The sequence below is a fragment of the Centruroides vittatus genome, unplaced genomic scaffold (genome assembly GCF_030686945.1).
Source record: "Centruroides vittatus isolate TY-2023 unplaced genomic scaffold, ASM3068694v2 contig_460, whole genome shotgun sequence".
In the NCBI taxonomy this organism is placed as follows: Eukaryota; Metazoa; Arthropoda; class Arachnida; order Scorpiones; family Buthidae; genus Centruroides; species Centruroides vittatus.
In genome coordinates, this window is record NW_027122256.1 from 3,118,311 (window position 1) to 3,134,972 (window position 16,662).

At 25.4% G+C, this 16,662-nt stretch overlaps 1 protein-coding gene across 1 annotated transcript in view; it reads left to right on the forward strand.

Annotated features, from left to right (window-relative positions):
- The window catches only part of LOC136977560 (diuretic hormone receptor-like), a 72,437-nt gene extending 62,821 nt beyond the window's left edge, over positions 1-9,616 (forward strand). The window contains exons 10-13 of the mRNA XM_067273055.1: positions 3,000-3,085; positions 3,162-3,294; positions 4,312-4,353; positions 8,819-9,616. Coding sequence (XP_067129156.1) covers positions 3,000-3,085; positions 3,162-3,294; positions 4,312-4,353; positions 8,819-9,070 — 513 coding nt within the window. The 3' untranslated portion in view covers positions 9,071-9,616. The remainder of the gene's footprint in view (positions 1-2,999; positions 3,086-3,161; positions 3,295-4,311; positions 4,354-8,818) is intronic.
- The last annotated feature ends 7,046 nt before the right edge of the window (positions 9,617-16,662 follow it).

The window sequence follows — 16,662 nt, forward strand, 5'->3', positions numbered from 1 at the left end:
TGTCCTAAAGGTAAAAATTCTTTGTGCAGAATTCTACGGCTATCGAAGAAAACGATAAGCATCGTTTTTACTCTGGGTCTTTATGCCATCTAAACACCATGTTTCTCGATAAAAGTTTCTCCATAAGCTTCGGTTAAATCTGCAAATGTCTCGGTTGCAGATTTTTTTAGTTTCATACAAAACTTGATAGGGTAACATTGTTCAAGATTTTTCTCCATTTCAAACGTAACGATGTGTTAAAACACTATCTTACACAAACAGATATTGTGCATGTTTGACTTAACCTCAGTGGCGTAACGTAGTGGGGGCGCCCGGGCGGCCTTTTAGGGGGCGGCAAAATTTCACAATAAATAATAATAATATCTTGTAAAAATTTGCACCTGTACAATACACAATAATGATGATTGTTCTTGCTGAAAAGTTCTTTAGAATTACTGTATATTTTAGTCTTTTAAATTGAGATACCTAAATAAGGGGGCGGCGAAATTTTCTTTCGCCCCGGGCGGCTGACATCCAAACTACGCCACTGCTTAACCTATCAACTTTAGGTCTAAACATGCTGCTAAAATATCTAGCAACATAAAAATGCCAATTAATGATGTGTTAAGCTGCACAGTCATTAAATAAAAATTCTGAACACTTAACACTTACTTTTGGGACTGACCATGTATTTATAAAACTATTTAACAAGATACAAGTATTAAAATATTCAAAAATTCTTTTCAAACACTTTAAATGTCAGTACTAAATCATTTTCTAACAATTAGTGTAATTAAATATCTATTGTTATTATTGCTATAATTAGGAAAACGAATGTTAAGAATACACCTTTGTTACTTATAGTTTAGTTATTCTGTTGTAATTTTCAAAGTAAACCTTTAATCAAGAATAATATGATTAGAACTGAAATTGTTATAAAATTAATAATTATTACAGTTTTAAAAGCAATTTAAAATGCCAAATTATAATTAATATACGGTATTTTAATAGTTTTAAGGTAACATTAAATTAATATACAGTATTTTAATAATGCAAACATGTAACATGCACTAATAAATGCAGGAAAATCTCTAATTTTTTTCTGCATATGTGTAAATATATATTATCATCATCAGCGGTTCAAAAAAAGATTATTTGAGAACCTTTTAACTGTGTCTGTCCACTGTCTTTCATCTTATATGGGGGTCATATCCTGATTCTTTTCTTGCCTCTTAGTATTCAGTCAAGTATTATATTATTTATATAGGCCTATACATATTATAAGTCTCTTATTTGTCTATTTACATGTGTATATATATACGGAATAAGAATATACACACGCACAGTAGCATATGTATTTTAAATTATATTATAGTGTTTAAAATAGTAATGCTTTTTTCTCTTGTTAAGGAACTATTACATATTAATTTCAGATAAATATATAGTCCATATTTTTTTAAATATATAACTACACAGTTTACGAGTATTAAATATCTATTATAAGATTATTAATATATTTTCAGTGGTATTTTTCTTGTGTTCCTTTGATAAATTTTTTAAATCTGGCAGTGATAAGAATATACTAAAATTAGAACTTTATATCTCTTTGTCAGATAAAACAGATAATTAACGATAGTAATTACCTAATTCCTATAAATCAAGTATTATATTGGTATAGATAACAGTTCCAAAAATATATATTTCGATTAGCACAAATATAATGTGCCAGTTTTTAATACTTTTTTCTCTTCATGTAAGTTTTGACACGATTTATTTTTGCGAAAAATATTAAGTAAAATTTGTTATTAAAGTGAATTTATGGTTTCTAAAGAAATCTTAAAATATCTGAAATAAATAAAAATAAATGTAAAATATATGAACAAATTTCTATAATTCCAGTTATTATGATCTGATTTTTATCAGTCCGTATTAATACAAGAATTATTTCTATATTTATTTTCCAATTCAAAATTAAATATTTAGATTATGTAAATTACATATTTAATGCAAAAATACTACAGGAAGAAATGTAATTAATGTTCAGAAACTGCGTATTTTTATTTTTAAAATTCTAAAACATCAAGATCATTTCATTTGTATTTATTTGAAGCAAATCTCATGAAATATCATGCTTACAGCTTTATTGGACTGCAATTGTAAAATTGCAGACCCTATACATTTCCACTATCGCCTGTCGGTCCATACGTTTTTCCTTAACCTCGGGAATGGAGTTAGATAGATGAAAATCGAGATTGCATAGAGGAAGCTTGGGAGCCAGAGGCCAACCGATTACCTTTATACGAACTTCCATCCAGTCCGGAAGTTCGTATAAAATTCGTTAAAATTAAAATATAATTAAAAATTGTAGCCCGGCATTGTGATGATATCACGATAATTTACTTTTATAATACTATGAAAGTAATGTAGAATTCTTAATTACTGACGATTAGATAAATTAACTGTAAAGCTGTTTCAAGTTTTTTCATTAAAACATGATAGTAATTCATTAGAAATTAATATAATTCCAACTTTTCCTGATAACGGAAACAAAAGAAGTGATAACGAAAATGTATTCAGTTATTTAACTGTAGAGCAAAATATCCAATAAAGATTACCTATACGAATCAATCCAAGATCATATTCCGTACAACAAAGATAATTTACTGTAGTTTTAATACAAAAAGTCAATATATATATATTGAATGTCGAGAAAATAACTTTGTATTTTTTTCTCTGAGGATCCTTTTCCGCAAGAAAAGGTTTTTTTTTATAATAAAAACACGAAATTAATAAAATATGCCATAACAATAAATTGTTGACTTGTGTTTTAATGTACAATACATATAGGATATATATTTATAAATATATAACACCTGCATTTATATTTAAATCATACATATTGATATACATTAAATATAAAATTAAATATATAAATTAACGTATTATTAAAAATCATATTTTTATATTTTAAATTAATAAAATATTTTATGTTAATATTAACATTGAATTTTTCTTAATAGATTAATATATACTTTTTGGCCAAAATTATGTGGGTTTTAATTACAAAACTTCGAGCGGCTACTTCGGTTGAATCTCAACAGTATAGGTAAATATTTCGTTTTACATTAAATATAATAAAATAAGCATAAGTTAATCCTTTAGAGGCTAATTATTTTCAACAGAAAAGCTTCAAAAGCACTTTTGGTTCTGATTCCTCTACTCGGAATTACTTACGTTTTGGTAATTGTCACTCCGAATCATGGAACGGCTAAGATATGGTTTGCTTATTTTCAGGCTGCTTTGCTCTCTACTCAGGTATCTTATTCATTATTTTCTGAGATTACAAGATTAAAATTTTTATCATTAACAATAATTCCGTCTTCTAAATTTAGTCTAATTAAGGAGCAAAAATCATAAAAGAATATTATAGTGTCTTTTTGTATTTTTCCTCGTTAATTAGACTAAATCCGATTATTTCACTTTAATAATATTATTTAAAAACCTTTTAATTAAAAAATGTTTTTTAAGTTTTATAAATTTTTTTAGCTTAAATAATTTGATAAATACATCATTTACTTTTCTGATAAAAAGTTTTTCTTTGTTAATAAATATGATACAATTAAATATATATTTATAATGAATATATTGTTGAAAATTGTTTTAACTGTTACATTAATAATCAATAATTAATAATTATAAAATCATTTTTTTCAAATAATTTATTATATATAAGTAGATTTTAACACGTGCTATTATTTAGCGAAAATTGATTATATTGTTCACTCGTATTGACAAATAAGAAAGTGAAGATAAAATAATGCTTATAAATTAATGTCATGAATGTTGGATCAGGTGTTTTAGGTCACACAACGAAGAATTACTTGAAGACTTTTTTAATATTACCTCATCAAAAATCCTTTCAATATTCGGTTACTCTTGTAAAAAAAGTTATTAAAGAAAAACTTTTTAAACGACTTTCAAATAACTTTTTACATTAAAATTATAACGATACGTATATATCTTATTAAATATTTTTGTTTTTATAACAAAATGTAAATAAATAAATGCGCTTAAAGATTTTTACGACACTAAAAACTAAACTATTTTAAAGTAAAATTTTATAGATTTACTTTTTTTTAAATATAAAAAAGTTGAAATTGTTCCATAAACAAAAATTATTTAATTTTAGATTTAATATAAAAGTTTTATTTCAGTTTCTAGAGATTAAATATATATATTTATATAAAATAAATATAAATATATTATTTATCTGTAGATATAAAAAATTCATTTTACACTTTCTATATATTAATTTAGAAAACTTTTATATAGGGATTCACGGTTGCTGTTCTTTACTGTTTTCTCAATGGAGAGGTAAGATTTTACTTTATATATTTTTATTATTTATTACTTTATATAAAAATTCCGATGTTATAAATATATTTGCATTAATCTCAAAAATTTAAAAGAAAAATTCAGATAGAAACTTATACATTATCTTAAAATTTTATCTATTGTTACAGTATCAATTACCCATCTATTAAAATAATTATTTATTTCAACAGACATACGATTAGTTTTTATTTAACAATAATAAAATTTGATTATTCCTATATAATTAATTTACAGATGTATTCTGCTTACGTTCATCATTGACCCTACTTTAGCCATTTTCGTATTTATTGATCATTACTTATTGTTTCTTTATATATTCATTCCTCTGAACAGATGAAGATAAACGCTAAAACAACTTCTAGAATGCTCACCTCTGTTCACGCCATTTTTGCTTAGTATTCCTGTTACAAAATATTCTCTCATCATAACAGAATAGCTGTTTTCTTTTTGTTCTACAAACCGTGAGAATTGGCTGTCTGTTAGCTTCTATATGTTATATGTTTTGGAATTTTATTATAAAACTTGATACTTTGATGTTAGTTCCGTCAAAATATTGAATTTCCGCTTCATGGCTTCTTATATTGAGAGAAAAAGTAATGAAATTTGTAAGTGAATGATAAAATATAAAATAAACAGTATTTATCTACAGGACGTAAATAATACTAAGCAAAGATATTTAGCAAAATTTATTTTGTATAGAATAATAATAATATAAGAATAAATTATTTATAGATAAATTTTAGCTTTTATCTATAAACTTTCCTTTAAAAAATCCAAGAATTATTTTCTCTTTATTTACAATTATAAAATTTAAATCAAAATAAAAAATAAAATTAAGAAATTTGGTTTATTATATTAATTATTGGTATAAAAATTTAATTAAATTTAATTATTATTTTCTAATAATTAAACATTTGGAAATAAGTTCTCCGTTATTATATATTGAAATTGTTACTTCGAACAATATTCTCTTAAAAGATCTCATCAGAATTTCATTTATTTATTTTATTTTATCCTTTGTGATAAACTGAAAGCAGAGAATATAGGCAGAATGAACTTCTTCAGAACAAAACGTAGGAGATTTCTTTTTTGGGGGGGAATAATAAAATGCCAGTAAGAATAAACAAGGAATTAAATGAGACCTTCATCAAAGTCATTCTATTATTTTTTGACTTATGTAGATTATTTGTATTAATTTAAAAGAAATATATTTTATATAAAATCATTTTAATGAATTTTGTATATAAATTTAATTCGGAAAAAATGATATATAATTAATTTTATTCATTGGCACAATGCAGTTAAGAAAAAAAACTTTTAATATAGCTTTCAGAAGGAGTTTGTTAATTATTTTTTAATCTTTTATGTTACTGCTGTTTTCTCTACAGGAGTTCTATACATTTTATTGTCCTTAAAGAAATAAATTTTCGAAATGCCTTCCTCGTGTAGATGTTTTGTCTTCTTCAGCTTCTCTTTCTTTACAAACACTACGACTTTTGCTTTTTATTTTAGTTTATCTTTTGATGCTTTCAAACTTGCCACTTTGCTCTCTCTTTCCCTTTAAACATGCCGTTTATTTTTCGCTTTTATTATAAATTATTCTTCATCTAGCAACATCGATCGACTACATAACAAAACATTTCGATTTTTTACGCTTTTTAATTTGGTTAAATTTAAATATTAAAGCAATTATCCAGAAACAAATTGGTTTAAAAAGATTTAGTATATTTTTTTATATATATTAAGGCTATTTTTTATATAAATTATAAAATAAAATCTATATTTTTATATAATTAACAAAAAAAAATAAAATAAAATTATTGGCTAATTAAAAACCTTCATAAAAATTTTAATTTCTACTTAAAAAAATAAATTTTAATTAACTAGAAAAAAAAACCTTTTTAATTTTTTTTATAAATTGTAATAACAAATAATTAAAAATCATTGTTTAATTCAGATTAAAACAATAAATTTTTTAAATCAATTCTTTTTATTTTTTAAAAAAGAAATTTAAAATTTATTAGGTTTATAATAAATTTGGCTTTTATAGACAGGAGTTCGAATTTTATTTTGATTGTAGAAGAAAAAAGTAAAAGTACAATCGATTCTGTGCAAGATAAAATTGAACATTTTATCAATAGCGTTTATAACTTTAGATCGATTCTACAATATCAAAAGTCGTAGTTCCTTTCAAAATTTGATTAAAAGTCTTAAAACTTCTTTATTTTCTTGATTTGTTTACCCGATAAAAATTTTATTACATTGTGAAAATAAAATGATCTAAGCTTTAAGCAAAAATTATTCTTTAATTTAAATAATAATTTCTAATTTAATCGATTGTTGATGGAGTATAAATGTGAATTAATTAATCATATCAAAAATTTATAAATGTCTGCTCGTTATTTGATTTGTTATTTGCAATTGTTATCAATAATTATATTAATTTTTTTCGGAATAAACGAGTTGGATTAAAGTTTCTATTCGTAATAATTAATGTAAGTTTTTATTTATTTTACTTTATTCTGCGATATTATATTGAAAAATGAGAAAATACTTACAGTAAACTGATAAAATAAAATATATGTATTTTTAATTAAACAGTGGCATATACCGTGAAGGATTTTCCTTTTAAAATTAAGCTTGTTATATGACTCATACCAATACAATAGATTTTACTGTTATATGATTTCATAAAAGAAACTTTCGTGTAGTAACCTATACAAAAATATTATTTTGCAACACTCGATACGAGAAAATACATTATTTTAAATAGGTTTTGATATATTATGCAAAATTCCAAGTAATGATTTACATAAAAAAAATCAATTTAAAATTAGTTATTTTGAAATTTCAAAAAAGTTATGTAAAAAATCATTTGTTTCATCTAATACATAACATATCACAAGACATAGAAAATTAGAAGTTATTGATTAAAAAGCAAGAGAATCAATCATATTTTTTTCAAATTTTTATGATTAATTTTTGTTATAAAATATAAAAATATCAGAATAAAAATTGCATAGAAATTCTGTGTGTACGAATACTTAAGAAAGATAATTAGCCTAGTTTTAAGGACGCATTTGATTTGCAACATTAATGTTGGATAATAAACCTACGATTCATATAAAATCTTGGCAAGGTTATATCACTTTTTAAACAATGCTCCAGAATTATACTTCCACCATATCATTTTCTATTGTATAAAGATGATTTTTTATACAAAATGTATTGTTTTCTTCACGACAAGATTGTTTATTAAATGAAAGATATATTAACATTATTATTTTCTTTTATATATAAACTAAATATGACCTATTTGAGTATTAATCAATCATTCAACGTTTAGGATTAAATATTTAATTAAATTATTAATTTATAAATAAAACTATTATAAAATATAACACGATATTAGTGTATTTAGACTGATATGTTAATATTCGGAATTTATGCTCATATTCCCAAAGCAAATTAACGCATTACGATTCCAATATTCTATAGTTCTAGTTATATTAAAATTGATTTAGTAACACAAATATATTTTGTATATTGTTTATACTAATTTACTAATTCACGACACAAACGTAGGTGTTTATTTTCAAATTTAACTATTTCCAATTCTAAGATAAATTATAACCGATTAGTTATTGAATTACTCGTCAATAAAATTAATTATGCAGATTTTTAGGAGACAATTTAATTTAGAAATTTGATTCTCACTGTAGAAAACAAATGAATTTTTATATTAAGATTTGGGATTTAAATACTACTTTAAAAAAATACATAACGATAAAAGACGATACCAGTCTCTATTCAAATTTAGTATCTATTTGGAAGTGACAGCTGCAATTTATCTGTGGTAAAAAAAAATACATATTTATATGACAAATGCCATGCTTTACGTCGAAATAAATGTCAGAAGAAAATCAATTATAGGTTGTCTTATTCACCCTAATTTTAAAGTAGTTATAGACTCATTAAAGGCGCCTTTAAGTCGGTGTCTCATTAGTATGTGTGAACAGCTTATTAAATGGAAATTTTATAATTCATCCGTTATATATTTTTAAGTTAGATTCGAGAAAATAAGGCTCTTGATTAAATTTAAATTTAAGAAAATTTTGACGGATGGCGTCAAACAGATCTTTTGCATTGTTATGCAATCGAGATGGATGTCATGTCAAAGGATCCTTCATATTCAATAAGGCTTTGATTAATTGATGCAAAATTCTTATCCTCTCGTTGTTATTGATTGAAAGTTTAAAAAATAAAATTAAGATCATATTAATGAGTTTCTTGAATTAAAATCTCTGCTATTATTTGAAACTGAAGCAAAAATAAGCACTTATAATGTTTAAAAAAAGTGTTTCAGTGATCAATTTTCAATCGCTTTAAGTTTTATAATGTTCATAATAATTTAGTTTATATTCATTTAAATATTTTATTTTAGGTTCGAAATACTTTGCGTCATTTTATAACAAGAAGGCGAATCCAAAACTCTATTGGATCAGTTGCACGCCCATCTTTGAATAGTCAACAGACAGAAACTTTGAGACTATATCCAAGAAGAGTGATTAGAGATCAAGACAGTCTTGCCACAACGGATTCTTGGATCAGCAATACAAGAGAAAAGAATACCAACGAACACAGACCCAGTAATGGATGTTATAATTTATGTAATTCAAAAGATGACATGATATAAAGCACATGCCAACTATATATTATCTAACTGTGTTGTTGAAAGTCGAATATGTATAGACTCATTTAAACATATCTTGTTACATAAATTTCAAACATATTTTATTTTTGATGATTAAAATATGTTCCAGAACTATTAAGCCTACGTTAATATCATAAAATGAGAATATTGTTATTTTTACAGCATTACGTCGTAAACTAAGAACAGAGATTAAAATTAATTGAAGAAGAAATTAATTTTGTTTTTTCTTAATTAAAATCAATTTTCTTCGAATAAAATACAATCTTGTTTAATTAAATCTAAAATACTGGAGTGTTTATTAAACACGATATAATTATACGAAGAACTATTAAATTGAATTTAAAATTTATAAAAATATTTATGATGATAATTCAAAATTCATAACTTCTAAAATACATTGTATTTTAGAAAAAAAAACAAATGTTCATAATGGCTTTGTATGAATATAAATATTTTTGAAGACAATTTGTAATTGTTAATTTTATTAGTAATCAAGAAACAATGCAAGGAATATAATTGTATTTAAAACAAGTAGGATTATTTTTTATTTTTTATTTATATGTTAATCAAAAAACTGAATAAATTATAAAAATATTAATTTGTAATTGAGAATTACAAAATAAAAATTTTATTCTAAATTAAGTAAAATGTTCATTAAAACTTATCACATTAAGTTCAACAAAATTAAAATTATAATTAACTTTATTGAAAGTATAGTAAAAGTCATTTATTTTTAATCAATTTGGGACTCGTATTGATAACAATAACCGAATGATAACATTAAGACGGTGTAGGTAAGTAGGATTACAGTTAACGAAAATATCTGCTCTTTATTGACTGATACTAAGTGGATACATTAGTTATACATAATAATATTGTCCTTTTACTTTTTCCGGTATTGAAAAATATCCTACGTATTATATTCTAAAGAGTTTTATTCAGCAAAAGAATGGGAATTGATTTCATACTATCTGGTACGGTGTAGACATGTTATTACGACGGTTAAACTGACTGCTCTACGAAAAATATTTTTTTATCAGGAAATTACAAGCTTTCAATGTGCAAATATATATATCCCTTAGAAAACATTGTTTAAAAAATGATGTAAAAATATTCATAAGGTATTTTAGTACATTCAAGCTATATCACTATTCGTTCAAGAGAAATGTCTAAATCAGAATTTCAATAAAAGGTGACATCAACTTCTATGTTTAGATTTCACGTTATATTCTAACGGAAATTGATAAAAATTTCTCTCAGAAAACAATTTAAAGCAGAATATAACTTAAAACTTTGTCAGCTGTTATTGAAATCTTACACTTCTTGCAAATAGTGATAGAGTTAGAGTGTTGATATAATATATTACTGAATAAATATCTACTTAAAATCTTTTATCTCTTGTTACTTTAACATTTATTTTTTCATTTTGGAATTTCTTCTTTATTATAATCGGCTCCTAGAATTCTGAAAAAGAAAATAAAGGAATTATTTAGATGCTTTTCGTTAGAATTAAATCATTAAAATATATGATTTCAAGATGTGAAATAAGTTGTGGTCGGCCTGTATTCTTTTTTCAAGTTTAAAATTAAAAAAAAACGTATTCTAAGGTAAAATAAATGTTTAAAAACTAAAACTAAAGAAAATATTAAACTTTTTATTGTGATATAAATCAGGTCTATTGGTTTCAAGCGAATTTCGACTCTACCTGGATCCTTGAATTATTCATTTAAAAAGAAATTGATTTTTTTTAATACTACCATAACTAGAAATTTAAACCTTCAGCATAATATATACCGAATGGTCGTAATTAAAGTACTATACCTTCTATTAAACGTTGTATTAGCGTCGATCTATATATACATTGGAGAGCCAGTCGGGAGTAGGACGAGAAGGAAATGAAAATATTCTAAAGCTTAGGTCCGATATACTTTCCATTCGTTAAGAGGAAATAGCCGGAATAGGCATACTATTTACACTGATACAAATTTTCATGCTTAACACATGTTGATTCAAATTTTTTATACATAAAAGCGGTACTGTAAGAAAAATTTCTCATTGTTTTGAATGGATATAAAACTAAAGCTGTATTTGTTGGGTAGTGTACTCGTTTATATTCTTAACTTTTGTAGTTCGATATTTAATAAAACTACGTTTATATCGTGAGAGGGGAATCAATTTGCCAGTTCAAAGACATTGGAGAGATATGTCACCTCTGTTCCTTATGGTTCGATGGTTTCGTAATGCTGTCTAGAAAAATATTTTTCAGACCAGATGCGACTAAATCCGGTATGGTGACATTTCAGGACATATGGGAAACTTTTCGTAAAAGAAATTAGTGCCAAAATTTACCACTGCGATATTTTCGGCGCTGCAAACAATAAAAAACCAAGTTCTTTCGCGTAAACACAACTGTTCAGCATGTTCTAGGTATAAAAGCGTCCACAACTCTTGAACATTATTCGTGTCTGTTACAATGGCCACATCTTGCCGGTACGGCAGTTCTCATGACGTTGTTTTATGAAAACAGTAGTATTAGCAAGAAGTTTAGCCGAGACCCATTGATTTCATAAGCTATTAGACGAGTAATCACTCAATTTGACAAAATTGAACGGTTCACCACATTTACAACATGGTTGAACTTGTCTTGCACGTTAAGAATTTTTTATCGTAAATGTCTTGCAGTTCAATTCACTTGAGGCGTGAATCTATCATTTCAAGATGTTACCATAGCTTACGTAATAGTTAAGAAATAATGTAGGCTTCAATAGTATATGGGCAATATGACAACAGTTGTGTTATCCTATAGAACAATGCGAAAGGTATTGAGAAAGTTGGTATATTATTATCTACATAAGACATGTCACAACCAACAATTGCTTGGTGCTAATAGGGATAACCAAACTGACCTTTGTATTGACCATTTTTGCCAAAATAGAAGTGGATGTGCCAGTGACGAGACACTTTCACCTCAGTAAAGCAGCAAACACCCGTAACTATCGGATTTTGGCCACTGAAAATCCTTGTTGTTTCAATATATTCCACTGCGCTCACCTAAAGTTACGGCCTGGTGTGGATTTACAGTTACTTTTATTCTTAAATCATTATCATTTCTTTTTGAAAAAAGTTGGTCCCAATAGGACTGTGGTATGTTTTGTGACGGTTCAGCAGTAAGAAAGATGCTCAACAGTTTTCTCGTGCCAAGTCTGCAACAGTGACAACAGTTCGAATTATCCATTTTTATACAAGATAGCTTCTATATATAGGACACTCCATACAATTATTTCCGCGAATTTTCATCGATAACTTTAGTACTCGTGCGTTTAGTACTTTACTGCCTGTCAATTTCTTTTTTTGGGTCTTAATTAATGCATTTGATTTTTGATTTTAGGAAAACCTAAAAGTGCGTTTATCGAAAACATGTTGCAAATTTGGCAGTATTAAAAGACAGTATCGTACTGCATGTGAGAAGCGTCACAGAGGATTTATTACCGTCGGTTGTTGAACACACAGTTTTAAACCTTCAAAATGGGAACCAAATTGACAGCATTCCGTGTATTCCTGAATAGCACGAATGCCTCGTGCAAATAAAATATTTGTGCTTGCAATGCCAAAAGGGTCACGAATTTTGCGGAAATGTTTTCCTCGTGTCCGAAATGTCACCAACCAGGTTTATTTCATTTGGACTGCTAAATATCTCTTTAGACAGCGTTGAATAAGAATAATCACGACCACAGGTATATGTTAGAAAACATTCAAAGTATAATTTAAATTTATTCATAATTGTTAATGTAAAACATAAACAAATGAGCATATATAAATATATTAAAGATTTACATGAAATATTAATATATAACTTGACACAATCGTATTTATCTATTTAATATGTATTAATAATGTATATTTTTTATACACCTTACTAGGTTATAAGTTATAAAAGTATCGCAAATATCAAATTAACTATTTAGAATTTTATAGAACTAAATAATATGAATTTATTGTTTTCTTTAAAAAAATATATCACTTTCACATTGAAATTTTTTTTTATTATAAAAGTAATAAGAGAATTCGACATTATTCTATATTTTAATATTGCTCTTTGACTTAAAATTTCTGGTGTCTCAAAGAAATTAAACTGAACAAAAAAAAAAGTTGCATAATCAGTACCTAAATGTTACTCGGGTTATTTTAATGTTAGATATTTTCTGAAAATTTTATTGAATTTTTTAAATTTAATCTTTTTAAGATGTGTTGATCGATTTCTTGTTTCTGTTGTCGCACATTATTGCTATTAAAAACGTGCTCTTTTCACTTTCGAATGTTTTACTTGTATTTTCAATATTTATCATTCTGTTAGTTTTCTTTATGTAAGAATTACATATTTCATATGAATAGTTATGCATTTTTTATTTCATAAGTCTTTCATCTCTAGTGTTTTTGTTAATTTCGTATACAAATATGCAAATTATACGATGCTTTTCACTTCAAAATACTTTTAGTACATTTCTAGTATTAAAATGTATAAATATATTGAGCTGTTATACTTGATAGAGGTAAATAGTGCACACTTTAATAATGTAATAAGATATTAAAACTTTTAAAAATATGTAAATGAATATCTTTTTCGTTTATAAAATATAATATCGTCTTTTCTTCATTAAACCCCGGAAAGTTTATTTTTAAAACATAAGTTTTATTTGAAGACCGAGGTTTTTGGAGACTGGGATTTGTTACCATACAACAGGAGACGAATGGGTAAACGTTGAAAAAACACCTTAATTACTTAATTTACGGATTAAAGCTACAACATTTGAAATAATTACTATTTTCATAACCTGATTCAACGTCTTCCAATTCGTTTATTACTTTGCTATTCAATGTCATTATTGGAATCAGGATCTTGATTATCATCTTCTGGTTCAAAGCCACCATCTCGGCCAGAAGCAGGGGCAGTTAAGGTGTCAGTCTATTGCTATAAAGACTCGGGTCGAGTCCCAGAAATTTTTCGTGAGTAGTCTGACCCAGATATGTCAGTCTTCATGCCTCACTACCAGTTGCTTTATTTTCGGTCTGGGCAAGTCCGCGATGGACTTAAAAAATATTCTCTTATTGCTCACGGATAGAATAAAAAAACAAAAATAACTAAATTGCATTAACTTGTACACTACATTACTTCATCGGGTTTCTCATGCTTTTCAACTCGTGTATTTCTATTTTCCCCGGACTTATTCGAAGAATGTAGGATTTATTTATATCCCGAGATTTAATCGAGAAAATACGATATTTCAATTTAGTGTTTTGTTTTTAAAATTCCTGATAATTTTTTAATTCGATTTATTAATGTGCACTTTATTCACATATTAATCATACTGTCAAATATGTTTCTAGTATTCTTATACCATAACTTTCAGAAGTTTCCTTTATTTAGACGTTTTCGCTGAGCTTTATCTTTTCAACCTGGCTCCACTAGTTTTTTGATGTGATTTCAAGTATTTTTAATAATCAATAACTTCATAATAGAACAAGCACAACTACAATATGCTGCATCTTCCCCATGTTGATTTCTCTAACTTAGTAAGCTTCACGATTCTGTTTAACTTATCAATCTTGGTTGGAGTCATAATGTGCATATATGATGCGGCTTTATATGTCTGGTCCATAACCTTCACTTGTATTTGTAAGTGAAGAAATATTTCTGTAGTTTACAGTATATTGAACATTCCATATAGATTATTTCATACTTTATTCCGTTATGTAGGCGATTCCACAATTAATTAGTTCTTGCAACAAACATTAATAGAAACTTCCGGTTAATTTGGTTATTTATTTGAATTCAGTAATATGCTTGCAAAATAACCATGAATAACATAGTCTTTTATAATTTGTTAAGTGTCTAATAATAAAATTCTTTTGAGGTAATACTGTTCTCAGTCAGACTCCATACTTTCTGCCAGGGGTGGATATAAAAAATTGAACTATTAATATAACATTTTCATTACAAATTATTGTAGTTTTATTTTGTTTACACTGAAAAAGAGAAACAACACGAAACGTTCAAAAAACTGAGAACGGCACTTGTAAAACCGGCTGTTCGAAATAACGAATTTTGTTGAATCTCGTACACAAAGTGATACTATATTACTAGATGAGTAAAATTAAAATTCTTCTGTAGTATATTGAAAGTTTTTACAGTTGTTCTTGTATTTTTTAAATAAATTTGTTGCATTTACGTTATGTGAAAAATATAGATTTTTAAAAAACAGAATCTTCAATTATATTTTACATTATGCAGTGGAACATGATTAATTCGAACCGGGATAACTCAAAGTCATTTTCGTTTTTTAATTGCCTATTATAACATATTAAATCAAACCGCTTAACTCGATGTACGAATTGTTTCCTCTGACCGATTCGAGTTAACTAGAATCCACTGTATTATCGAAAAATATATATATACATCGCATATGTGTATAATAATAAATAGAAAAATTACAATTTAGAAAATAAAAAAAAATACGAATGAACAATTCAAGATATTATAAATTAGAACAAAATTAAAAGTTAATTTTAAAACAAAAAAGTAAGTTAAAAAATATCAAAAAAATTATTAAATCTGTCAAAAAAATTTTGAAAATATATTTTTCTATGATATCTATACTTGAAAAAAATCATTAATGTGCATTTTTAACTTTTATATTTCAAATGTTTATAGCAAAAATTGGATTTATAGAATTTTCTACATTTATCAAGCTAAGTATAGTTGAAATCGTAGGAAGTTGAATTGCTTCAAACTTGTTTTGGATTATAAAAACAACTCTTAAAAAATAGCAAATTTGAAAAAGAATCATTATCCAAATTCTAATATAGCTATTTTCGAACAGTTTTCATTTTTTATCATTATATTTCGGTAAATCAATATCTATTTCATGCCATTAAAAACTTTTAATAAAACTAGAGCATTAAGCAAGGATAATAATGCCTTGGTTTAACGTAATATACAAAGGTATAATTTAAATGTTTTAAATTACTTCAAATTTAAAATATTTTCGACGTTCTTTTTATATTTGTTGATTAAAGCATTTATGAATTAAAAATATTGTATTTAAATATATATATATTTTTTCATTTACATTACATATATAAATACAAAATATTCATAAACAAACACAAAGCAATAATAAACGTATACAAGATTAACATAATAAATTATTGGACTGAAATTCTCAAATTGCAGACCTTTACATTCCCATTGTCTTAAGTTAAGATTTGATTTTTATTTGTTTCAATGTTTAAATTACTTATGTTATTTATTTTTAAAATTATTTTAAACTTTTATTCTTTAAAATACTTAAACAGAAATTTTTCTAATTAACAATTTGTATTAATCCATTACGTTAATTCTTTGTCATTAATTTTTACTTTAATAACCCACATATTTTAGTATTTTTCTGCTTACTAAAAATCTTATGAATTAAAACTCAAATATAAGAACTTATAAATTTTCATTACTTAAATAAAATTTATCCTTTAATTAAATATTGTCAAGTTAAAATTATATTGACTTTTTACAAGCGATG